At 45.4% G+C, this 27245-nt stretch overlaps 1 protein-coding gene across 5 annotated transcripts in view; it reads left to right on the top strand.

Annotated features, from left to right (window-relative positions):
• LOC143782753 (survival motor neuron protein 1-like) overlaps nucleotides 1-27245 on the top strand; it is a 77703-nt gene that overhangs the window by 34091 nt on the left and 16367 nt on the right. For 4 of the 5 annotated variants that reach the window (XM_077270581.1, XM_077270598.1, XM_077270589.1 and 1 more), the window contains 3 exons: nucleotides 18905-19087; nucleotides 22633-22701; nucleotides 22793-22942. In XM_077270581.1, the coding sequence (XP_077126696.1) occupies nucleotides 18905-19087; nucleotides 22633-22701; nucleotides 22793-22942 (402 nt within the window). The remainder of the gene's footprint in view (nucleotides 1-18904; nucleotides 19088-22632; nucleotides 22702-22792; nucleotides 22943-27245) is intronic. The other variant, XM_077270606.1, reaches the window with a different exon arrangement.

Raw genomic sequence — 27245 nt, 5'->3', positions numbered from 1 at the left:
CTTGATAGCCAACAACTCCCTGTTGCCGATATCGTAGTTACGTTCGGCGGGCGACAGCTTCTTGGAAAAGTAGGCGCATGGACGCAACTCGCCCAAGGATGAGCCTTGTGACAGCATCGCCCCCACTCCAACCTCAGACACATCGACTTTCATGGTAAACGGTTTTGATACGTCCGGTTGCACCAGAATGGGGGCCGAAGCAAAACTGTTCTTCAGAAATTCGAATGCGCGCACAGCAGCCTCAGGCCAGGCGGAGAAATTGGTACCCTTTTTCATCATGTCAGTAAGCGGTTTAGCAATGGAATTAAAATCTTTGATAAATTTTCTATAATAATTAGAAAATCCAAGGAACCGCTGGAGTGCTTTTAGGTTATCAGGCCGTTCCCAATGCAGCACCGCTTGCACCTTAGCGGCGTCCATTTTAAACCCTGAAGCAGACACAATATAACCCAAGAAAGGCAACTCCTGAACCGAAAAACACATTTCTGCAGTTTTGCATAGAGCTTATTTTCTCTGAGTAGCTGAGTATCACGGTCGCATGAATAAATGAGAATGTCATCTAGGTACACAATAACGAATTTCCCCAGTACATGCGAGAACACATCATTTATGAAATGTTGAAATACAGCAGGCGCGTTTGTCAACCCAAATGGCATCACCAAATTTTCAAAATGACCCTCAGGAGTATTAAAAGCCATCTTCCACTCATCACTTTGACGGACTCTTATGAGGCAGTTTTTCGACCGTGAACCCGGCCGTGCGCTCAAACTCCTCATCAATGAGATATGAGATTAGTGGCCGACCCACTATCCACAAAAACAGTGATTGGCAGCTCTCTGCCAGCGACCATAACTCTGGCAGGAAGCATACATTGAGAAACCACCATGGAGGATATGCATAAGCTCAGATTGGCCTCCTCCACACCCTCTGAGCTTAGTAGTTTTCCGCCGTTGCGCTTTTCTTAGAAAACAGAGGACAAGCATTAACATAATGTCCTTTTTTACCAAAGCAGAAACAGGCTCCCTGCTTCCTGAGTGAGGGGGCTCGATGATGTGACACCCCTGCGATTTGCATAGGCTCCGTGGGCTCACCTGCAGCAACCTCACGTGCACCTATGCCCTCCCGCATAAGCGGCGTCTCTTGCACCCCCTGACGCAAACGGCGATCAATGCGGACAACAAGACTCATAGCAGACTCTAGAGAAGCAGGACAATCTATAAATTTTCTTCCAGAATTAGTGAATACCGCCTCCTGACGAAGCTCATCGGGTGAAACGCGCGTCGAGGCGCCTGGCAGCTCGGCAGCAGGATTCACCCACCTCCTATAGACCAGCTATGGCCACAGGTATAACAAGCTAACATATTATGGTGTCACTTTTTCTAAATTGCTAAGACAGTGGTGCAAACCAGTTAGTTATTGTTATTAACCCTTTAGTCTATTATGACTCAATAGCCATGGCGGTCTAAATATTCGGTATCCCAGATTGGGGCCGCTTATAAGTATTCCATGTGGTGTGGGTTTTTAATTTTTAATCTTGCTTTCGCTGCCTGGCACAGTATTTATATATTTTCTGCCTCTTTTGTCTGCTACTGGTGCTGTTCACAAAATTATTATATATATGATGTTACTGTCTAATATTACACTTAAATAAAGTTTGTTATGTTTATAAACTCTGGTTGTTTTACCTCCATTATGATATATAGTCCTCCTAGAATATTACTTTTGGTATTGGGAGAAATTTGGACCATATTGATATAGGTTATATGTTCTAGAGAAGCAGGAGTCTCATACATCAGGAGGGCTTGTTTAACCCTTCTCGAAACCCCATGTGCAAACTGATTCCGCAGTGCTGGGTCATTCCATTGTGTGTCCACCGCCCAGCGGCGAAATTCAGAACAGTAATCCTCCGCCATTCGCTCCCCCTGGCGGAGAGCACGTATTTTTGATTCTGCTAGAGCCAATCTGTCAGGATCATCATATATGAGCCCAAGAGCAGAAAAAAAAACTCCACTGAGTTAAGTGCAGCTGAATCAGATGGTAATGAAAATGCCCATGCTTGGGGGTCTCCGTTCAGTAATGACAATACCAGGCCCACACGCCGAGCCTCATTACCTGAGGAAACCGGGCGCATACGAAAATATAATTTGCAAGCTTCACGAAAAACAACAAATTTACTGCGTTCCTCTCAGGTAAAGGAATCTTTGGCTCTGCAACTCTACCTGCATTTTCAGCTTGCACATTAGATACTATAAGACCCTGTTGCTGAACTGCCCCCTTCAACTCAGTGACCTGTAAGGACAGCGCCTCCAACTGGCGGGTTATGGAAGTCATGGGATCCATGGCATCCAAAATTTATTTTGGTCGATTATAATGTCATGCGGGTACTGGGTAGACTACAGCTGATTACCCGGGCCCCTGCGATATCCCTCAGACTAGGGAAAACCCTGTCTGTCCCTCTCCCAGAATTTACACTGATGGTGTGCTTGTCTGGGCCGCCAGGCCTGACCCTGACTCCTGTTTCAGTCCTATGCTGAAACCTCCACCCGCCACCCAGTGATTAGACCACACACCAACCCCTACAGAAAGCACAGACAGGGAAAACTAAAAAAGCACCACGCCGCAGACACACAGGGAAACACAAAAATGTGCACAGGGCAAAACAAATACAAATATAGGAAGAAGAAATATGACAAAGGATAATACACCACCAGATACGATATTTCTTCTCCTACACCACCACTCCAGACCGAGATCACCAGGCACAAGACACAAGCTATAATCGGCGACGCCCAAAGTCCAGAATGACTATTTAAAGGCCACGGGCGTGACCTAGCCTCCAACCCGATTACCAGCTAGACTAACCCCGGACAACCTGGATAAAGTCTAGCCGGCGCCACAGAACGTATAGTGGACGAATTTGGAATTACCACTGTCTGTCGGACGCCCTAGTGTGAATAGCGTCCGACATGACAGTGAGAGTGACAAGATTCCCATTTCCCCTAAACCGGTACCGCGGTCCAGTCGTGCCGCAGCTATTAGGTGTTGGCTGTGCCAAGGGCCAGGACATGTGGCTGTCAACTTCCCCCTGATAACCGAACCCATGACCTGCGTGTTTACTCTCTGTATGTTGATGTACTCTGTACTACTGTTTTCACTGGTGACCCATTTGTCCCCGCGGGTGAACCGCATCTGCCAGGTGCACGTCAACGGACACCAGACTGAAGCCTAGTGACACTTATGCATGAGTCATTAATCTCGGGCTTAGAACCCACTGGAAAAAAGTGTGCCGTATGTATTCATGGGGAACTCCGTAAGTATTCCGACAGTGGAGGTTACATTTTTTACTCCATGTGGAGAGGTTAAACATGTGGTGGGGGTAGTGAAGATCCTTCCTTATGGGGCTGTCCTGGGAAGGGACTTGCCCCTGTTCTGGTCCCTGTGGAAAAACAAAATTAAGACTCCCCAGGCAAACATTTTTCCGGATGCAGAGGCCTAAGATCCCGACACAAGGATTCCTGCCATAGGGGTCATAGGGGAAAGAGTGTGAACCCAATAGGTTTCCCCTAGTGGTGATGGCAGGAGAGATAGAGGAGACCCTGACAATTCCAGAGCTGGGAGTGCTCCGGGGAACTTTTGGGACTGCCCAGCTACAGGATCCTACTCTGACCTGAGCACGGGAAAGAGTGATAGAGGTAAATGGGGTGGCTCAGCAACCGGGTGCGGAGGAGGTGTTCCCATGCATGGCAATCAACCAGGAGTTACTTTATAGGGGTTATGAAATCTGTGACGAAGTTGTAGAACAGCTGGTAGTGCCTCAATCCTACCATAGTGAGGTGCTTGAAATGGCTCACACCCACATGTTAGGGGGGCACTTAGGGGTTAAAAAGACAGAAACGTATTTTACACCGTTCCTTTGGCCTGGGGTCTACGCCGAGGTACAGAGGTTTTGTGAGTCATGTCCTGAGTGTCAACTGACCTCAACCACTGCCAACTTCCGGCATCCTTTGGTATCTCTACCCATTATAGAGGTACCTTTTGGAGTGGATTGCTATGAATCTGGTGTGCCCAATAGTAAAATCCGCCAGTGGCCGTCAACATATATTGGGAGTAGACTATGCCACTCGGTACCTGGAGGCAATTCCGCTTTGTCACGCCTCAGCTAAACCTATTGCCTGGGAGCTGTTTGCCATGTTCTGTTACCTTGGGCTACCTAAGGAGATCCTCACTGATCAGGGGACTCCTTTTATGTTCAAGGTGACAAAGGAACTATGCAAGCATCTACAAATAAAATAATTGCGCACATCGGGGTTCCACCCCCAGACCAACGGATTAGTTGAACGGTTCAACAAAACCCTCAAATCCATGTTAAAAAATGTGGTTTCCAAGGATGGAAGGGATTGAGACATGTTATTGCCCTGCTTAATGTTTGCCATTCATGAGGTACTGCACTCTTCCATGGGATTTTCACCCTTGGAGCTACTGTATGGCAGGCATCCTAGGGGCCTGCTGGACGTAGCCAAAAAGATGTGGGAGCAGGAACCTACTCCACATAAGAGTGTAATAGAGCACGTGGCCAGTATGCAGGATTGGATCGCAGTGGTCATGCCTATTGTAAAAGAACATTTAGTGGTTGCTCAGGCAGTGCTGAACCGAGCATATAACAGAAAGGCTACGGTACGGGTCCTTTAAAGAAGGAGATTGAATATTAGGGCTCCTTCTCACTTGCGAGAAATGTGCAATACATGGAGCTGCACGCTCCGCTCTGGAGTGCCGGCGCCAGAGCAGGGTTTTAACCTGCGAGACTCGGACGTATTTCTCGCAAGTGAGAAGGAGCCCAAAGTCTTAGTATCCACCACCGAAAGTAAGCTTATGGCCAAGTGGCAAGGGCCGTATGAAGTCCAAGAAAAGGGTGGGGAGATGAACTACCGAGTATACCAGCCCGAGAAAAGAAAACCCAAACAGTTGTATTATATAAATCTGCTTAAAGCGTGGAAGGAACGGGAGTATATGATTACGGACGCGACTCCAGTTGTATCATCTGGGGACCCTCCGATATCGGCCCGGACGGAGGCCGAGAGAGAGGACAGATAGGCAGCAATCTCTCAACAGCAGCAACGAGAGGCTCGGAAATTAGTGCAAGAGAATACGGATGTATTCTTGGAACTACCTGGCCGTACTTCTGTAATCCAACATGAGATTGTCACCGAGCCTCAGGTAAGGGTATGAATGAAACTGTACCATATGCCAGAAGCCCGGAGGCAAGTCATCGCGGGTGAGGTAAGACAAATGCTCCAGCTAGGAGTAATTGAGGAATACAGAAGTGAGTGGGCTAGCCCCATTGTACTGATTTCCAAGCCAGACGAATCGTTATGATTCTGGAATGATTTCCGGAAGTCGAAATTTGAACTTTATCCAATGCCCAGGGTGGATGAGCTGGGACAGGCCTAGTACTTTAGCCCTCTCAATCTTACCAAGAGTTAATGGCTGGTGCCTCTTACAGAGTTGGCGAAATAAAAGACCGCCTTTATAACACCGAAGGGTCTGTATCACTATGTCGTCTTGCTTTTTCGACTACATGGCACCCTGGCCATGTTCCAAAGGCTGATGGACATAGTATTAGAGCCCCATCAGAAGTATGCGTCAGTGTACTTGGATGATATCATCATCTTCAGTATTGATTGGCATACCCACTTGTCCCGGGTACAAGTGGTAGTAAACTCACTCAGAGCCGCAGGCTTGACAGCGAATCCAAAATAGTGAGCAATAGGTCATGAGGAAGCCCAGTACTTAGGGTATATGATCGGCCGTGGGGTTATCAAACCCCAAATAAATAAAATCGAGGCCATTCAAAACTGGCCCTGGCCTGTTACTACTAAACAGGCAAGAGCATTCCTCGGCATCATTAGGTATTACCGACGGTTCCTACCTAATTTTGCCAGGGGAACAGCACCCCCTGACCGATCTCTTAAAGGGTAAGTAGTCTGTCATGGTACGGTGGACCCTCAGGCGGAGGAAGCGTACCAATATATGAAGTTGGCGTTGTGCAGACAGCCCATCCGCTCTAGCTCCAACTTCAAGAAAGATTTCATCGTGCAAACAGATGCCTCTGACGTTGGCGTAGGAGCGGTCCTGTCACAGGAGGTGAACGGAGAAGAACATCCGGTCACCTACCTGAGTAGGAAACTTTCCCCGGCTGAGAAAAATTATAGCGTAGTGGAGAAGGAGTGCCTGGCCATTAAGTGGGCTTTGGAGTCCGTATTCTATTATTTGCTCGGGCTACAGTCTTGCATGATGACAGATTATTCACCCTTGGTCTGGATGAGAAATGCCAAGTAGAGGAATGCTCAGGTTACGAGATGGTTCCTGTCACTGCAAAACTTTAGTTTCATGGTCGAACATCGTGCAGGGAAGGCGCAGGAAAAAGCAGAAGCCCTGTCACGGGCACCCTATATGCTGACAAGTGCTCAACCCAATAAGTTTGAACAGAGGGGGAGATATGTGAGGTAGTGAAGGGGATCATATACGAGGGTCGATATGTGTCCCCCAGGATGCGGACGGAGTCATATTACAGTTTACAGCAGTACGCCTGTGAATCACAAGGCAAAATAAAAGGAAGTATGGATTGGGTCCAAATAGTTGACCCAGTCAGATTGTTAGGAAAACCAGACAAGGAATTTTATTTTTAAAGGGATTTGCTGGCTTGGTAGTGAAGTGAATCCCTCTCTCCACTCTGGGTTTTGGAAGTGGCTCTATTAGGCTAGGTTCACATTGCGTTAGGGCGATCCGTGCACTAATGCAATGTAACGGATCCGTTAACACGCCCATAGACTTTATCGTAACGCATCCTAACGCATGTCAAAATCGACATGCATTACTTTGTAACACACCCTCGAACGTGGTTTACCGCGATTTTGGGTACGTTACGTCTAACGCAGAGTGAACGGATGCGTTCGCTGTGCATAGGCCTCTATTGCTAACGTATGCCTACGCAATGATACCATGCGTTAGCGCGATTGTAGCAAAAAAGCGATTTTGGGCATCAGCGTTAACGCATCCATTTAACGGATCCGTTACACAGATGGCACTAGTACGATGTGAACCTAGCCTTATGGCCACGATTCTATTTAATCTCTCGGTTTGGCCTTGAGTGTGTCAATTTGGAGTCTTGCAAGCTGCGGAGGAGGAGGCTCTGTGCAATCCAGGCCTGTCTGAACCAAACACACAGCCAGGGACTTCCCAGCGGCTGACGCACCCAGGAGTTACCTCGGTGCCATTGCCCACGGCAACGGGTTGGAACAAGGACTATTTGTGAAAACCCCGCTGCGATCCAGCACAATATCACTTCTGTTTATGTGAGTATGAAAATAAAACACATTTATGTTCAACTTTCTGTGGTCCCTGCCTATCTGTCGCAATATATCAACCCTGCTTCACTACAGTAGGGAGTGGAATAGGTAAAGCAATTTGGGAAATTCTATCATTGTAAGTAAATTTGCTCTACCGAAATAAGAAAGGATATTAATGGCGCCATATCTTTAGTGTGGATTCTAGTGACTGAATGTAGGGATTAATATTAGCTGAATATAAATGTATGGGAGATCTAGGGATTTTGACCCCTAAGTAGGTAAGAAAGTTTGTTTTCCAAATTATTGCTATATCTGTTGACCAAAGTTGCTTACTGGGTCCTTTAAGGAGGAGAGTCTCTGACTTTTCCATGTTTAAAGTGTATCTGTGATGCTCAGTCACTACTCACCGGCAAGCCTTGAGACAGGGCAGTCAGGAGGTCCCAAGTCAGATACCAGGAGGCAGGGGCGTAACTACCGCGGTCGCAGGGGTCGCAATTGCGATGGGGCCCGCAGTGCTTAGGGGCCCACCCAGTCCAGCAGACTGGGCGGGCTCCTAAGAACTCTAATCTACAAAATGGGCCGCCGGCCCTTTAAATAATTCTTCCTTACAGGCCCTGCTGCGCGTGCACTCGCGATCACGGGTGGGACTGCACTTGACCCGCAGCAGAGCCCCTCCACCGCAGAGAGCCGCACACCACTACTATAGCTGCCACTGCTCTGTGCGCACAGGACCTGTGATGAGGTCACAGGAGGGGAGGAGTCGGAGTCACATGATCAAGGGCTTCCGTGTAGTGCAGGACAGTAGTGCAGTGCTGGTTGTCATCATGCTGGAGGAGGGTAAGCTTTTGTGTGAGGTCAGGAGGGGTTTGGGTGGATGTAGCAGAGCAGTGTGTGTATGAGGTGTACGGAGCGGAGCCGGGTGTGTATGAGGTGTACGGAGCGGAGCTGGGTGTGCATGAGGTGTACGGAGCAGAGCTGGGTGTGCATGAGGTGTACGGAGCAGAGCCGGGTGTGTATGAGGTGTACGGAGCAGAGCCGGGTGTGCATGAGGTGTACGGAGCAGAGCCGGGTGTGCATGAGGTGTACGGAGCAGAGCCGGGTGTGTACGAGGTGTACGGAGCAGAGCCGGGTGTGTACGAGGTGTACGGAGCGGAGCCGGGTGTGTACGAGGTGTACGGAGCGGAGCCGGGTGTGTACGAGGTGTACGGAGCGGAGCCGGGTGTGTACGAGGTGTACGGAGCGGAGCCGTGTGTGTACGAGGTGTACAGAGCGGAGCCGTGTGTGTATGAGGTGTACAGAGCGGAGCCGTGTGTGTATGAGGTGTACGGAGCGGAGCCGGGTGTGTATGAGGTGTACGGAGCAGAGCCGGGTGTGCATGAGGTGTACGGAGCAGAGCTGGGTGTGCATGAGGTGTACGGAGCAGAGCCGGGTGTGTATGAGGTGTACGGAGCAGAGCCGGGTGTGCATGAGGTGTACGGAGCAGAGCCGGGTGTGCATGAGGTGTACGGAGCAGAGCCGGGTGTGTACGAGGTGTATGGAGCAGAGCCGGGTGTGTACGAGGTGTACGGAGCGGAGCCGGGTGTGTACGAGGTGTACGGAGCGGAGCCGGGTGTGTACGAGGTGTACGGAGCGGAGCCGGGTGTGTACGAGGTGTACGGAGCGGAGCCGGGTGTGTACGAGGTGTACGGAGCGGAGCCGTGTGTGTACGAGGTGTACGGAGCGGAGCCGTGTGTGTACGAGGTGTACGGAGCGGAGCCGTGTGTGTACGAGGTGTACGGAGCGGAGCCGTGTGTGTACGAGGTGTACGGAGCGGAGCCGGGGGTGTACGAGGTGTACGGAGCGGAGCCGGGGGTGTACGGAGCGGAGTCGGGTGTGTACGAGGTGTCGCATCTCTGCTTCAGGAAAATGGCCGCCGCGATCTCCATCTGGGCACGCGCGGCATCCTGCGGCCATTTTCCTGAAGCCGCGGCCAGCAGAGCGCCGCTTCTGCGCACGCGCGGCCAAAGGAAGATGGCCGCCCCCACCGATCACCAATGAAATGTCGCACATCACGCTATTTTCACTCCCCTGTGCAGTGGATTCGGGACCTTGGGCATGCGCACACCACTACGCCACCAACGGAAAACTAAGCAAGATCTGGGGGAAGACACCACGCCCATCTGACCAGACCAGCCTGATTGACAGGCGAAAACGACTACTTTGGTAACGTATTTCGGCAGCATAGGTGGGGAATCGGGGTCCACAAAATACACTATTGCAATGCACAGCTCAGGCCCTATTTAACAGTATTTTTATCTCATACGGAAAAAACGGGGTGACAGGTTCCCTTTAAGAGAAAGCCAAAATAACCCCGGGACAGAAGGCGAGAGCAGGGGGGAGGTGCGGGACAGAGCCGCTTTAGGCTACTTTCACACTAGCGTTAACTGCAATACGCCGCAAATGCGTCGTTTTGCCGAAAATACGCATCCAGCAAAAGTTCTTGCTGGATACGTTTTTTCGTCATAGACTAACATTAGCGACGCATTTGCGACGCATTGCCAAACGTCGCGTCCGTTTTGCGACGCTTGGGCGTGTGGTAGTGGACCGTCGGGAGAAAAAAACCTTACATGTAACGTTTTTTGCTCCCGACGGTCCACTTTTTCCGACCGCGCATGCGCGGCCGGAACTCCGCCCCCACCTCCCCGCACTTCCCCGCACCTCACAATGGGGTAGCGGATGCGTGGGAAAAATGCATCCGCTGCCCCCGTTGTGCGGCGGAGACCACACTAGCGTCGGGAACGTCGGCCCGACGCACAGCGACGGGTTGTTCCCGACGCTAGTGTGAAACTAGCCTTAGTCAGGAGAAGCTGAGGAGCTGCAGCCGGTTTACATCAGCCACCCCTGTACCAGAGAGGAGATTGTGAGTTGTGTATATGAGCTGGTATCTCTGGTGTGTGTGTGTGTGTGTGTGGTATCTGTAGTGTGTGTGTGATAACTGTAGTATGTGTGTGATATCTGTAGTATGATGTGTGTGTGTGTGATATCTGTAGTGTGTGTATGTGTGTGTGTGATATCTGTAGTGTGTATGTGTGTGTGTGTGTGATATCTGTAGTGTGTGTGTGTGTGTGTTATCTGTAGTGTGTGTGTGTGTGTGTGATATCTGTAGTATGATGTGTGTGTGTGTGTGATATCTGTAGTATGTCTGTGTGTGTGTGTGATATCTGTAGTTTGTATGTGTGATAACTGTAGTATGTGTGTGATATCTGTAATATGATGTGTGTGTGATATCTGTAGTGTGTGTAATAACTGATGTGTGTGTGTGTGTGTGATATCTGTAGTATGATGTGTGTGTGTGATATCTGTAGTGTGTGTGTGATATCTGTAGTATGTGTGTGTGTGAGGCAGCGGCGTAACTACTACGGTCGCAGCTGCAAGCGGCTCTGGCAGGTCAGGGGGCCGTGAGTCCCCTTGAGCCTGTCTCCCTTATGCTTGTGTCCCCATGTGCCAGTCTCCCTTGCCCATTAGTCCCTGTGTGTCCCCATGTGCCTGTCTCCCTTGTCCCCTTATGCTTATGTCCCTTGTCCCCGTGTGCCAGTCTCCCTTGCCCATTAGTCCCTGTGTGTCCCCTTGAGCCTGTCTCCCTTATGCTTGTGTCCCCGTGTGCCAGTCTCCCTTGCCCATTAGTCCCTGTGTGTCCCCATGTGCCTGTCTCCTATGTCCCCTTGTGCTTGTGTCAGTCTCCTTTGTCCCCTTGTGCTTGTGTCAGTCTCCTTTGCCCACTAGTCCCTGTGTGTCAGTCTCCCTTTCCCACTTGTCCCTGTGTGTCCCCTTGTGCTTGTATCCCTTGTCCCCTTGTGTCAGTCTCTTGCTCACTAGTCCCTATGTGTCCCCTTGTGCCTGTCTCCCTTGTCCCCTTGTGCTTGTCCCTTGTCCCCGTGTGTCAGTCTCCATTGCCCACTAGTCCCCTTGTATCAGTCTCCCTTGCCCACTATTCCCCGTGTGTCAGTCTCCCTTGCCCACTAGTCCGTGTCCCCGTGTGCCAGTCTCTCTTGTCCACTAGTCCCCGTGTGCCCTTTGTGTCAGTCTCCCTTGCCCACTTGTGTCAGTCTCCCTTGCCCACTAGACCCCTTGTATCCTTCTCCCCTGCCTCCTAGCCCCCATGTGTCCCCTAGTGCCTGTCTTCCTTGCCCCCTTGTTCCCTCTCCTCTGCCCCCTCGTCACCATTTGCTCGTGTCTTTGTCACTGCCCCTGTATGGAGGGGCTGCATTATACTATGAGGGGGGCTGCATTGTATTCTATGGGGCTTACATTGAATTTTATGGCGGGGGGGGCCCCATTTGGAAGTTCGCACCGGGGCCCATAACTTTGTAGTTACGCCACTGCCAGGAGGTCTCATAATACAGAGGGGTGAGACAAAGGGGTGGTCAGGTAACAGTATGGAGTCAAATGCCAGGATGGTATGTCAAAACCAGGGAGTACAAAAAACGGAAAGTCAGAGGCCAACTCCAGTGTCAAATACCTGAAGTTAGAGAGCATCAAAAGCGGAAGGGAAAATCCAAAAGAGTAGTCACAACAAAATCCAACATTATCAGCAAGATCAGAGTCAGACACAGACCAACCATACATACCTACCTAAAGCAAATCTACAACTGACACAGACTATCAACAGCTAGCCAGCTAAATACCTGGCAAATGATTTGGGCTGGGAGGCACCTGAGGAAACGCCCACAGACTAAAGCAGATTGAGCAGCAGGACTGTCAATCAAAATGTTGACAACCCAGCCCGCCTCAGGATCAGATTGGATATCTGGACTGTCACTCACAAAACTGACAGTCCAGCACACTCCAGATCCCATAGGGCGACTGAGCTGTTACTCACGGTGTTCCTTGGCCACAGGCAATGTAGATACCATGACAGTATCCAGTTAAGGCTCCCACCCTCTTAAGATCATCTGGCAGATTCATTAAGGAATGTTTGGCCTTTGAAATCATTAGCATGATGTCATCTGCAAAAGCTGCAATCTGAAATTCTGAGTCACCAATTTTAAGACCTTACAAGCTTGAGATGTTGAGATGTGTTGAAGATGGTAGAGTAATGGTTCGAGGGCTAAATTAAATAAAAGAGGAGATAGGGGGCAACTCTAATGGGTTCATCTAAACATTTCAGAATATGAAGTAATAAGGCCATTCACTGTTATCTGGGTCTCCACCTCATGCTGAGTATATGTGAGGAGGTTATGGAAAGTAGCCCCAAAACGACACTATGAAAGTGTGGCATGAAGGAATGGCCAGGACACCGTGTCAAAGGCCTTCTATGCATCAAGACCCAACAACATTGAAGGCGGATGTGACTGATCCTGAGCATATACAGCTGTGTTAAAAAAGTGTTTGCCCCCTTCCTGATTTCCTATTCTTTTGCATTTTTGTCACACTTAAATGTTCAGATCACTAAACAAATTTAAGAGAGTAGAGGGACGGTAAGATTGAGGCAGAGTGTGATCTTCACTTCAGTTTTGGGAGTACTATTATTCTTAAATCCAATAATCAGTATACACTGGGTTAGGAAGACTGGTAATTGTAGGTACAATATCGAGTAATAGAAATTTACAATATTCGGCAGTATAGCCATCTGGACCTGGTGATTTATTGTTTGATGCAGAAGATATTGCCAGTTTCACTTCTTCTGTTATGGGAGCATCAAGATCATTTGCCTGGTCTGTAGATAATTGAGGTGGAGCTTGGGCAGTAAGAAATTAATTAATGGATTCTAGGTCAGTAGTAGTAGCTCTATAAAGTTCTTCAAAAAATTAAATAGTACTTAGCTCATTTTTGATGTTTTGGTATGTAGTTCTTTGGTGTTTGGATCTCGCAGTGCAAGTATAGGTTTGTGGGTGGAATAAGGGTGAGTTAGTCACGCCAGCAGTGAGCCTGGTATATTGTCCCAACGATGATACTTCTTTTGGCTCTGTTTGTTTTGTCATGGGCTTGGCCATGTAAGAATTTTTCCTTTAACTTTTTTTGTTTCTTGGTATATCTGTTTTGTATCAAGAGAGAGGATTGCGTTATACAGTATATACATGGTGGACTTTGAGTAAGGCATTATTAAGTTTATGGAATTGTTCTTAAAATTTACATTTTATTAACACTGTAAAATTATTTATGTGACCCTTCATAACAGTTTTTGAGATGGCTCATAATAGAGGGGTGTCGTTTAAATGTAATCTATTATCATCAATGAAATTATTCCAATGCATAATAAGGTAGGAGCTAAAATCTTCAGACTTGGCAAGGTAAGAAGGGAGTCTCCAAAATTTAGATTGTAATTGATGTGGGAGAGATTGGGGTGAGAGAGAGACGGGAGCATGGTCCGAAATTATGATGGAGTGTATGTCTGTGTGGGTTGACTGCTCAAATAGGCTTTCTGAGAAAAAGTGTTCTTGAAAAAGAATCATGTGCTGCAGAGTAAAATGTGTATTCTCTAGTAGAGCTATGTCGAAGTCATCAGAGATCACAAAGGGACAATGCTTTCATTATCTGGGAGAGCTGTTGTAGTCGATAGGGATTGAGTACCACGATTTGATTTGTTCATTTGTGTATCAATTACAGAGTTTAAATCACCCCTTAGAATTACCGTATGTTTTGAGGATTTCCCTGTCTGTTGTAAAATGACTAGAAGGTTAGGGTGAAAGGTAGAATCAGGCTAATTAGGGGCATACACATTTTATAACATGTAATTGTTGTCAGCAGTGTTCACAGATAGCATAATAAATCTGCCACGAGGATCAACTAATCTGTCCTGATTTGCGTAGAGAAGACCTTTAGGAAATAGAATAGCCACCATTATAGTTTTTGAAGAATAATCTGTGGCTTTAAGTGTGTAATTTTTCCTTTTCACCCAGTGTGTCTCTTGTAGGTAGATGATGGTTTATATGATTAAGGACCTTTCTACGATTAACAGGGGTATTCAAGCCTGCTGTGTTCCACGATGTAAACTTAAGATCACTGGAGGTTGTATAATGTGGTGATGTATTGATGTTTGATAAACTCATCTTTGATGTCTTGACAAAGGGTTTAATCTGCAAAGTGGAATGCGGTTAGGATTTTTCATCCCAGTGAGCGAAGAAATCCTGGGCTTTATTTAAAGTCTGCAAAGAAGGAAACCCACACACCACTAGAGAACCTCTGTAAAGGAAGAATGGGCATAATTAAATGAATAAAGAAAAACATCACATGTGAACAGATAATGAATAACAAGTAACTATAATTAATTATATCAGGCCATATAGCCCTTAACAGTGAAGACAAAGTCATGAAGGTCAGTTATGCTTTCCCACTGAAATGATAATTACACACATAGGTTGAAAAAAAGACCTAGGTCAAGTTCAACCTTTCTCCACCAATTATACATTTTGTCACTAATTTAACTATAACTCACAATGTTATGTTTATCGACGAAATCATCCAGCCCTTCTTTAAAAGCTGTTTAGTCATCCTTCATTTGGCAACCGGAAAAGCATGCATTTATCGGATCATCAAAAATGTGGGTGCGGCCATTGTCTTAGACTTTTAGTTTGGCTGGATATAACAGCTGGAACCTAATAGAGTTGTCATGAAGGTATTGACTAGTGATGAGCGAGTATACTCGTTGCTCGGGTTTTCCCCAGCATGTTCGGGTGATCTCCGTGTATTTGTGACTGCTCGGAGATTTAGTTTTTGTTGACTCAGCTGCATGATTTGCGGCTACTAGACAGCTTGATTACATGTGGGGATTCCCTAGCAACCAGGCAACCCCCACATGTACTCAGGCTGGCTAGCAGCCTTAAATCATGCAGCTGAGTCAACAAAAACTAAATCTCCAAGCAGTCACAAATACTCAGAGACCACCCGAGCGTGCTCGGGGAAACCCAAGCAACGAGTATACTCGCTCATCACTAGTATTGACAAATGGGTAAGAAGCCTTTATGTTTTTGAGTGATCGAAGAAGAAAAGTCCTGAAAGCTGAGGATATGATTGTTAGTGAGTTGATTCGACAGTACGCTCTGAGGATTTGTTCTTTAGTGGACCAATTTAGGAATCTAGCAATGATCGGAAGTGGACGTCCTCATTCTTTGTTCCCTGAGGACCTATGCAATGGCTCTCTCAACCATCAGTGAATGCCTAGTGATAGGAACTTGCAAAGCTTGTATTAGATCAGTAGTGAGAAAGGTGATTAGATTATCTCCATAAATATTTTCTGGGACACTTATGAATAGATTACTCCGCCTCTCTCTCTATTTTCTAGGCCCTCCAACTTGACACGGAGGGAAATTTCTTCTCTTTGACTGTTGGTGGATGCCTGAGCGAAAGAGATGAAGGTAGTTTCACAATTATTGTCCCTGTTCTCCAGTTCAACAATTTGTTGTGCATTTGTCATTAGCAGGGCTAGAACGGAATTGATAGATTCATGGAGGACATCTAATCTCTTATCAAAGAACAGTATGAGGCATCTTGAGACTTCCTGAGCAACAGCAGCTGCTTGCAGATTTTCTATTGCAGGCGCAGCTGGAGGAGTTTGGCATGGTGACATTTTAGGAGGGGTATTGTCCTCACCAGTTAAAAGTTCAAGCAATACCTCTGGATTTTCTGATGATGTTGTCATCTGAGACTTTGTAAATAGTTGTTTATCTTTATTATTTTTGCAATTTTTTTTTTTTGGTAGGGTTGAAGATGTAGGTGTTCCTAAACCGGTAGATCTGAGTGACATTTGCTATACGAAGTTACTTGAATTTTGTTGCTTTGATAAGTATTTTTCCATGCACTTTGATATTTAGGGCTCAATAACTGTGAGGAGGTCGTCGAAAAAAATGTATGAAATGCACAGAGAGCAATTTCTCGTATTAACAAATCATAGGAGATGAATTAACATGTGCCATTAACAACTCAGAAGAATGGTGTGTTACCAACAGCAGTAATGTTTAAAAATGCTAAATCTCTCTTCCATTCTCCTGTTCATTTACTCTCCTCTTGAGTTGTCGGGTGAGGCGAGGTGACTAAATTTATGTAAGTTCAGGAAATGATGCTGCCTGTATCGGTCACTGAGCTGTCATTTTATTCTAGAAATATAGATTGTTCAATTACAAACAATAATGTTCAAACTAGGGTGTCAAATTCTGATCTAGCACAGAGAAAAAAATGAAATGCTGTTTCAGAATCAGTTTACTTGTTAGCACTGCAGCAAGGCATGGTGTCAGTATTTGAATATTAGCTATAACCCAAGATTCAAGCATATGAGTTATAAATCAACCACTGGATCAGAGGTGAGGAACCTTCTTTCGGCCAAGGTCCAATGGTTAATCAAGCCATCCTTCGGGGGTCGTAAAATTTGTGCCCTAACTGCGCCCACAAAGTAAGTCATGACACTGACACTGTGTCAGGACGTAATATTTCATTGTACATGCTTCAGCATGCAGTAGTGAACATTGCATGTGTGTGCTCCCAAAGTAAGAAGAAATTAAAAGGCTGGGGACCATCGGTACACAGCTGCCGGCGCATGCACTGTGGTCCCCAGGAATCTTCCCCTCGGGCTGGAAAAAAGTAATTGCGGGCCATAAATGGCCATCGGGCCTGTGGTTCCCCACCCCTGCACTAAATGGTAGTGTTGCACAGAAAATACAGCAGTGTTGATCTGTAACTAGGGAGTTTTCTGCTTTGAGAGAAGTTATAACTAGTTAATGGACAGTTTAGGTTGTTTGACTATGTTCACACTTTGCGTTTTTGCTGCATTTTTTGCAACATGCAAAACCTACTCGCTTGGCTGTAAAGAAGCTGCATACAAAAAGCATATTTTGCTGCATTTTTTGTTGCATTATTGCTGCTTTTTTCCGGTACATTTATCTCTTGTGTATGCTGATAAAGTTTAGTGCCCCCAGAAAAAGGACATAATGCAACTTCCTTTTGAACTACACATATTTTTTTTCTGTGACCTTTGGTAACTTTACCGATGTCACCACTCGCAGCATGAGTTCTTTCTCACACTGCGAGCGGTGACGTCAGTAAGGTTACCGCAGTTCACATGAAGACTCACACAGAGGTTACTGTAAGAACCGCCGCCTGTGACCTGCGGAAACCTTAATTACGTCACTGCAGCCGCATTCTTATGCTACTGTCAGTGTGTTCCAGCAGCCGTGCTGAGCGGTGATATTACTTATGTTATGTATGGATTATTATTTTTTTGTATGCTAATAAATGGGTAAAAGAGGGGTGCTTTTTTACAATTAAAGGACTTTTCTGTGTGTGTGTGTTTATTACTTTTGACTACGGGGTCAATATTGGGGGTGTCTGACAAACTAACCCCTGGTCTTGATGTCAGTGGACATTACACAGCTGACATCAACCCCAAAACCATTATCCCACTTGCCAATGCACCAGGGCAAGCGGGAAGAGCCATTTCTGGGGCGGCTAAGGGATTGTGTTGTTAGTCTGGGAGGGGGCCAATATCCACGGCCCCTTTGCAGCCTTTTTAAGATCAGTCTGCAGCTGTCTGTTTAGCCTTAGCTGGTTATTAAAAATAGGGCGGACCACACATCATTTTTTTGGGTCCTCCTTTTTAATAAACAGTAAAGGTTACGCTCACAGCTGTGAGCTGTTATTGATAGGCTGAAAACCATAATGGATATTGTCCCCTTCCCAGAATAATAACACCAACCCCCAGCTTTCTGCTTTTCCTCAGCTGGTTAGTAAAAATAAGGAGAACGCCACTTTTTAAATTTATTTATCTCTGCCTATTTTCTGTCCTGTAAGGAACGCGTGCCGAGCGTTAGCTGGCTGGAAACATCTAGCATATTATATAGAGTGATTACAATCAGAGTGATCTATTGCAAGTGTTTATTAACATTTTTTAATATAAATAATGTCTCAATTACTGTATATGCTGATTTATTTTTTAATATAGCTTTATCATTCATTCATTCATTCATTAAAATTAGATTTTGTTTTTTTGTTGTTCAGTTCTCGACATTCCCAACATGGACATAGATAAAGCAAAACGTGTTGGTAGCTTACAGCCACCATAATATATAAAGGGATACGTAAATGCTTACTGCATACTGTTTACACATACTACTCAAATGTTAAAAAAAAAAAACGTGTGCAGGAAGCTACCAAGCTCCACCTAGTGGCAGGGGCAGGTATTCAGAATATCATATTTTCAAGTCTATGGAGTATAGAGTTTTGATTGCTATAACAATATGGTGAGAAATAATCAGCACAGAACTCTGGGCCTAAAAGTGACATAGGATAAAAAGGTGGAGATTCTCTTGAAGTGAAAAAACAAAAACAAAAATGAAATCACTGAGCTAAAAAAAAGTCATTGACAGTTCACTCTCCGACACAAAAATAATTCATACACCTTACTTTCATATTCCTGGTAGGTGGTGTGTGGTGACTGTATGGCCTGAAATTGCTGAATTGCTGTGGCTACACATCTATCTGTTTGATGCTTACATGGTTATCGCAATACATGCCACCAGTAGACCAGGGGAGGTTATGCACAGTACACCAGAGGCCGGCTGGCTTTCACATTTAACAGCTTTGATTGGCAGGATGAGGAAGACACTGATTGGCTGTACACTCGGAGGAGTTCTACCTCTTCACCTGACCTATCCCGCAATTGGAGAAAACAAGGGAAGAAGTCCGATTGGATGTACACGTTTCCACCTCCACCACCGCCTCCACCTCCCCCTCCACCACCTCCACCTTCATTACCTCCTCCTCCACCACCTAAGGTGAGTATTGCATAATACACCTGCTTTTTGCATTAAGTGAACTCTAGGTAAACATTTACCCTTGTATTTTTGTGAGCTATGATGTTTTGTTGGCACTTTGTATTTTATCAAGTACAATATAATATTTAATTTTCAAACATCTTATTGGACAGCATCACATGATGATTACTCATGCTACTTATGGACAGGAACAGAAATTGGTTCAAAATGTATCTCTTCCCACCTTTCTTCATTATATTCCTGTCCGACAGGTACATGGAAAGGCAGTTTATCATTGACACCCTGAATGTAAGCATCCTGTGTCTACTAACACTCTGAATGTGAAGAATACTCCTCCTACACACCCCTAACCCTAACCACAACCCTAACCTAAACTGCAAAGAATGGAAAAAATTAAAAAACAAAATGTTATTATTTTTATCTAACTAAGGGGGTATTTTTTGATTTTGACACTGTGATAGGGTCTATCACTGTGATCAAAATGAACCAATAGAAAAAAAATCTATTGTTGCCGGGTACCAGCCGACAGATCTCGGCGGGCTCACTGTGTATGTGCCTGCCATTTTCTTCCAGGAAGATGACATGGAGGGCTGGAGGACGGAGCAGGAGGATCCAGGGATGGCGGAGGTATCTGGAGGGCTCGAGGGACCCCATTTCTCTCTTCTCTGGTATGCCAGATCATATCCGAAGAGAAAGAAATGAATGGAAAACCGTCCTTTTTTTTGTGATCGCCATTATTCAGTGAATAATGGTGATCACGTGACAGGGGATCATAAAAACCAGCTCGAATCATGTTCTCCAGGGTCTCAGCTACCCCCGGTAGCCGAGACCCCGGAGATTTTCTGACGCTGGGGGGGCGCTATATACTTATTTCTCGGCACCGTTAAAAGGCAGCACTGAGGAATAAATACTCTTAACTGCCGCCGTTAAGAGGCATATCGGCGGTCGTTAAGGGGTTAAAGCCCTGTGCATGTGCTCTAGAAAACAGTGCCTAGATCCCAAGAAACTAATACTGCTCTCAGTGCTCCTCTTTGACATTCACAATGCTTTGATTGACCCTATAGCAATAATGCTTCTTAAGTGACATTTAATAATGTCCCTTCAGTCCACCCACGTACATTAAAAATCCCCCCCATTTACAGTAATAACAATAATACATTTTTTTTATTTCTATAACACCAACATATTGTGCAGCACTTTACATTTCAGAGGGGACTTGTACAGACAATAAAATATATTACATAATAACATAATTCAACAGATAGTTGTGCTCAAAAGTTTACATACCCCTGCAGAATTTTTGCTTTCTTGCCTTTTTTTCAGAGAATATGAATGATAACACCAAAACTTTTTCTCCACTCATGGTTAGTGGTTGGTTGAAGTCATTTATTGTCAAACTACGGTGTTTTCTATTTTTAAATCATAATGACAACCCAAAATATCCAAAAGTCCCTGATCAAAAGTGCACATACCCTGGTGATTTTGGCCTCATAACATGCGCAGAAGTTGACACAAATGGGTTTGAATGGCTACTAAAGGTAACATCCTCACCTGTGACCTGTTTGCTTGTAATCAGTGTGTGTGCATAAAAACTGAGTGAGTTTCTAGGATCCAGACAGACTCTTGCATTCTTCATCCAGCCTCTGACGTTTCTGGATTGTGAGTCATGGGGAAAGCAAAAGAATTGACAACAGATCTACGGGAAAAGGTAGGTGAACTGTATAAAACAGGAAAGGGATATAAAAAGATATCCAAGGAATTGGTAATGCCAGTTAGCAGCGTTCAAACTTTGATTAACAAATGGAAAATCAGGGGCTCTGTAAAAACAAAACCACGGTCAGTTAGACCAACAAAAATATCGTCCACAACTGCCAGGAAAATTGTTTGTGATGCAAAGAAAAACACACAAATAACATCAGCTGAAATACAGGACTCTCTGAAAACTAGCGGTGTGGCTGTTTCAAGATGCACAATAAGGAGGCACTTGAAGAAAAATGGGCTGCATGGTCGAGTCGCTAGAAGAAAGCCATTACTGCGCAAATGCCACAAAGTATGTTGCCTACAATACATAAAACAGCACAGAGACAAGCCTCAAAACTTCTGGAACAAGGTAATTTGGAGTGATGAGACCAAAATTTAACTTTTTGGCCACAACCATAATTGTTACATTTGAAGAGAGGTCAACAAGGCATATGATGAAAAAAACACCATTCCTACTGTAAAGCATTGAGGTGGATCGCTGATTTTTTTGGGATGTGTGAGCTGCAAAGGCACAGGAAACTTGATCAAAGTTGAAGGAAAGATGAATGCAGCACATTATCGGCAAATTTGCACTCAACGGCCAGTAAGCTGCGCATGGGACATACTTGGACGTTCCAACTTAACAACGATCCAAAACACAAGGCCAAGTCGACTTGTCATAGGCTACAGCAGAAAAAAGTGAAGGTTCTGGAGTGGCCATCTCAGTCTCCAGACCTCAATATCATTGAGCCACTCTGGGGAGATCTCTGGTACACAGATCATGCTAGACAGCCCAGGAATTTGCAGGAACTGGAGGCGTTTTGCCAAGAAGAGTGGGCAGCTTTACCATCTGAGAAAATAAAGACCCTCATCCACAATTACCACAAAAGACTTTAAGCTGTCATTGATGTTAGAGGGGGCATTACACTGTATTAAGAAATGGGGTATGTGAGCTGTTGGTCAGGGTTATTTGGATGTTTTGGGTTGTCATTATGATTTAAAAAGAGAAAACAGTAGTTTGACAATAAATGGTTTCACCCAACCACTAACCATGAGTGGAGAAAACGTTTTGGTGTTATCATTCATATTCTCTGAAAAAAGGCCAAGAAACCAAAAATTCTGCCGGGGTATGTAAACTTTGGAGCACAACTGTATCTATGCAGCTTCCTCGCCTCTATAACATGCTACCTGCAGATGGGACGGCATTTTCATGGTGACAGGTTAACTTTTAGTTTTCCTCACACACTCAAACAGTGTCGGACTGGGGCACCAAGGGCCACCAGCAACATTGACTTTGGGGAGGCCCACTTTTCACCTCTTTCACAAATTTACCTATATCTCTATATAATAATAAACTGGGTAGTTTGGTTAATGCATCATGAGATGCTGCTTTTTTCTGTATGGAATAAATCAAGTGAATTATGCCATGTACTGCCCATAGAGTGGGGTTGGGGTCCAATGGGGGATTGCCCTGTTACCCTATGGGCCAGTAAAAAGCCTGCACTCAAATAATACAAATTATTGATGGATTGTCATCCTATGTAACTGGCCCGTGTGATTGTTTCTGAAGGTGCAAGGAGAGATGATCGTGACTGCAATCTCTTCATAACTATGTGCATCATGTTGCAGCTCCAGCTTTGTAGAAGTAGCTTTTTGAAAGAGAAGAGCTAGAAGTGGGATAATTAAATAACCTGTCTCTGATTCCTGTCCACGTGTAGCATTTTTCATTCATTTGATTATGTTAAGGAAAATCAGTGAACATAATGACATATATATTTACATTTTCTCTTTTTTGCCAATCACAGGGCTGCTTTTGGCCACCACCACCACCTCCTGTGAGAGCTCATCTTCCTGCCTGGCACAATTGGCCCCCTGTATGTAGCTGTCACCTTGTACACTATAATTTATCCCTGTGTTTTTTCAGACCCATTTTATTGTCACTTTTCTCCATTTTCTTTCCCCTAGTCAGCACCCCTTCCCCCACCTCCACCGCCACCTCCTTTCTTCAGCACAGAGTGGGAGGATTATGATGAAGAGGAACAAGAGGATGAAGATGTACTAGCTTGTATGCTCATGGCTTGGTATATGACTGGATATCACACTGGCTTTTACAAGGTAATATGTTGATGAAGTATCGTTTGAAATTGAATCACAAATATAACCTACATTATATTTTTAACTTTATGGGTATGTGCACACATTCAGGATTTTTCGCGTTTTTTTCGCGATAAAAATGCATAAAAAAAGCATACATATGCATTCTATCATTTAGAATGCATTCCGCAATTCTTGTGCACATGATGCGTTTTTTTCCGTGAAAAAAAACGCATCGCGGTAAGAAAAAGTAGCATGTTCATTACGGTAATTTTGCCGATTTTTCCCGTTTTTCCCACTATCTAATGCATTGGGAAAGTTCCGGAAAAAAACGCATAAAAACGCGAAAAAACCGCATGCGGCTTTCTGGCAGAAATGTCCGGTTTTTGTCAGGAAATTTCTGCAAGAAATCCTGAACGTGTGCACATACCCTAAAATGGTTTTCCACTTTTATATGAATCAAAATTAATGAAACACTCCACTTTTGAACATCAGTTTGCACTAAGAAACTACTTACCACAAATGGATCCTGAAAATTCCATTAGCACTTTCAAGTTACACAATAATTTCTTTCCCATGTCTATATGCTATAAACTGTAACAGCTACTGAGATCTTACAGCCAGTGCCTGATACATGATGTACATGCCATTGATTGAGCAGCATGTATCAGCTCACAAGTTCACTTTAAGATCAGAATTACATTTATTCCAGTCTGTAGGCAGGGTCTGGACAAAGTATTTTGGTGCCCTGGGCAGATAAAGCTAATGTCGCCCACCCCCACACCAAAAGCAAAGGAATGGCTCAAAGACTAAGGTAACAGGACCTCTAATGCACATTCCCCCTTCTTGGCTGAGCAGGGGAGATGTGTTGGGTAGCAATTGATGACCACTTCCACTAGAATTGCTACCTTTTTCACAATTTTTTTTTTCAACAGTAAAAAAAAAAAAGGGTTGTACTTTATGGATGTGAGTTAACAGGGAGCGATTTCAAAGTTAGATACAGAATCAATAACTTTTTGCTGACCATTTACACAATACAGGGAAAAAAATTGCAGCATTCATCCCTGACGTGACGTCCTATATTTTGAACGTAGAACCCAAGGATAATTATGGAAACTAATAAAGCGTAACTATAATTTGGGTCATTTGGTTTCAATTAAGGTGTCCAGCATTTGGCAAATACCCTAATGGAAAATAAACAGATCCCCATTATAAATAAAGGGATATGTCTGATGGTTTTTGCATCCGTCATACGACAAATACTGCTTGCACAAAACTGGTGTTGGTTCTGGTGATTTATTCGGGTTCTGGTGACATTCATGTAGTGATGGTTGTTGTGGTGCTGTATTCATGTAGTGATGATGATTTTGGTGATATATTCATGATCAGAACCATCATCACTACATGAATACGAAGCCCAAATCATCATCAGTACATAATTAAAGCAACAGAGTCATCAATAGTACATGAATATGGCACCAGAAACCTCTTCAGTAAATAAATTCATCACTAGAACCACCATCAGTACATGAATGTCACCAGAACTACTATCAGTACATGAATACGACACCAGAACCACCATCAGTACATGAATACATAATACATCACCAGAACCACCGTTAGTACATAAATGCATCACTAGATCCACCATCAACAGAACCATCATCACTACTTGACTACGTCACCAGAACCACCATCAGTAAATTTATCCTTCACCAGAACCTCCCTCAGTGCATGAATACATCACCAGAACCACAATAAGTACATGAATACATGACCAGAACCAAGAGTACTTAAATACAAGAACCAAACTTGGTACAACAATCAATTGTACTTTCAAGTCAGCCCCATAAACAATTGTATTGCTTTAACCTACAACTCCCAGTATGTCCTGAACAATGGTAAAGAGTCACTAGGGATTGTTATTAATAGCCATCATCAGACTGTGGACCATACAGAAACCTCAGTACTGATGAAAATTAGTATCACAAATAAACATTTATATCCAGGTACTTTATAGATTACAACTTTCAGTTGTCTCTTTCTTTTCATCTCCATCTTGTCTAGATGCCATGATGACTTTTCACATCCACAGCTGTTCTCTGCAGACCTCACTCTTCTCCAGTCTTTAGCAGCACATCCCAACACAGTGCCCATGAAAATAAGAGTGTTATTAACATGCCCTCTGCATAAAAATATCTGTCCATGTTATGACCCTAAATAAGCCTCCACACTGTCTACCATTATCAGCAATAACTGCCACACCATCTGCCATTATGAACCACGGCCTAGGCTGTCCACTCTCTGATTTTTCATTACACTTTCATTATCTCCACACTGTCCCCCCACCATGCTAACCCCTCTCCATATTGTGCCTCCATTTCACACTGTCCCCTTTCCATATCCATTCTGTGCCCCTTTTCACATTATGCCCTCATACTGCACACCACGCTGCCCTCTTCAAACTGTAACCATTTCTCACATTGTCCCCTACACAGTTTGATGGTCACCACAGCCACCCATACAGTATGATAAACACAACAATATGTCGTATGGTCACCACCGTAGACCCCCCATATATAGTATGATGTCCACCACAACCCCTATAAATAGTATGATATCCAAAACAGCCACCATATACACTATGATGGTCCCCACAACACCCCATACAGTACTATGGTCCACATACAACACCCCAATCATTATGATATTCACTACAGTCCGCTATCCAGTATGGTCACCACAGCTCCCAATATAATGACTTCCACAGACTCATATACAGTATGGTCACCACAGCTGCTCATATACTTTGCTGAATCCCCTTCACAGCCCCTCATTTCATTGCCACACCGCACTGCCCCTCAGTTTATTCCCTCCGCTCTGCACAGCCCCTCATTTTAATCCCCCCATCTGCACAGCCCCTAATTTTATTTCCCCCCATAAGCACAGACCCTCACCTCATTTTATGCCCCCATCAGTCTCACTTCAGTTTATACTCCCTGTCTGCACAGCCACTCAGTTTATTCCCCCATCTGCACAGTCCCACATTTTATCCCCCCTCTGCACAGCCCCTCAGTTTATTCTCCCCATCTGCAAATCCCCTCAGTTTATTCCCCTATCTGCACAGCCCTTCAGTTTATTCCATCTGCTCAATTCCTCAGTTTATCCCCCCTCTGCACAGCCCCTCGTTTTATTTTCCCTCCATCAGCACAGCCCTTCCCCTCATTTTAATTCCCCCATCTGAACAGACCTTCATTTTATTTCCCCCATCAGCACAGCCCCTCCCCGCATTTTATTCCCTGCATCAGTACAGCCCGTCCCCTGATTTTATCCCCCCATATGCAAAACCCCTCATTTTATGCCCCCCTCCCCCCGCACAGTAATATTGAGAATTAAAAAGAAAAAGCTCATAATCACATACAGTGAAGAGCAAAAGGTTAACAATGCTTTGAACTTTTTACTTTCAGGCTCCATATCTCCCCATCCACTACTGCTTCGAACTTGAGACTATCATCATGTCATAGATAATCATCTTGGCTATCTCACACATACATTTGATTTGCAACTATTTAGCATATGAAGCTCCATAACTAATCATGTGTTAAATTATTGCAAGTCAAATTTAAGTCTGAAATAATAATAATTGTCTTTAAAATGATGGCAGTCTAAAGTTCAAAGCAGTAGTGGATGGGGAGATATGGAGCCTGAAAGTCAAAAGTTCAAAACATTGTTATCCTTTTGCTCTTCACTGTAATCTCAGCTCTCATTTCCTCTGTGCAGCACTGGGCGCTGGATGTCGCAATGACGTCACTGCACCCAGGGCCGGCCTTTGCCCTGTGCGACCTGTGCGGCCGCACAGGGCGCCAAGGCTCGTTAGCATACAAGGGGCGCATTTGAGCTCAGCAGATTTGAGCTCAGCCGCGCTCCCCGGAGGTGGTCGCTGTCAGGGTCGTCCTCCGTGCAGCCCGGTGTGCTGTGAGCCCCCCGTGTGCACAGCGGTGTACAGGGGCTTGTGACCAGCGCCGGAGCCCCAGGTGCAGCCTCCTCCGGGGGCAGCTGCCGGCACCAGCACCGCGGAAGCTCCCGCCGCCGCCCCGTGCAGGCAGTGGAGCCCGGAGGAAGGAGCCGCCCCCTCTGTCGTGCGGCGCAGTGGTAGGAGCCGGGATCACAACAAAGGAGAGCGCCACATAAAAGCCATAGAAGCGGAGAGAGCAGCAGCGACAGCACCGACCGCACCGGCAGCCACCGGCAGAGCACGACAGGCAGGGAGCTGGCGCTCTACTCCATCACCAGGTCCAGCAGGGAGCCCGCAGCAGCCCCGGCA

This window comes from Ranitomeya variabilis, chromosome 1 (assembly GCF_051348905.1).
Source record: "Ranitomeya variabilis isolate aRanVar5 chromosome 1, aRanVar5.hap1, whole genome shotgun sequence".
In the NCBI taxonomy this organism is placed as follows: Eukaryota; Metazoa; Chordata; class Amphibia; order Anura; family Dendrobatidae; genus Ranitomeya; species Ranitomeya variabilis.
The sequence above is the reverse complement of the archived record's forward strand: the minus strand, read 5'-3'. Positions and strand labels throughout refer to the sequence as shown.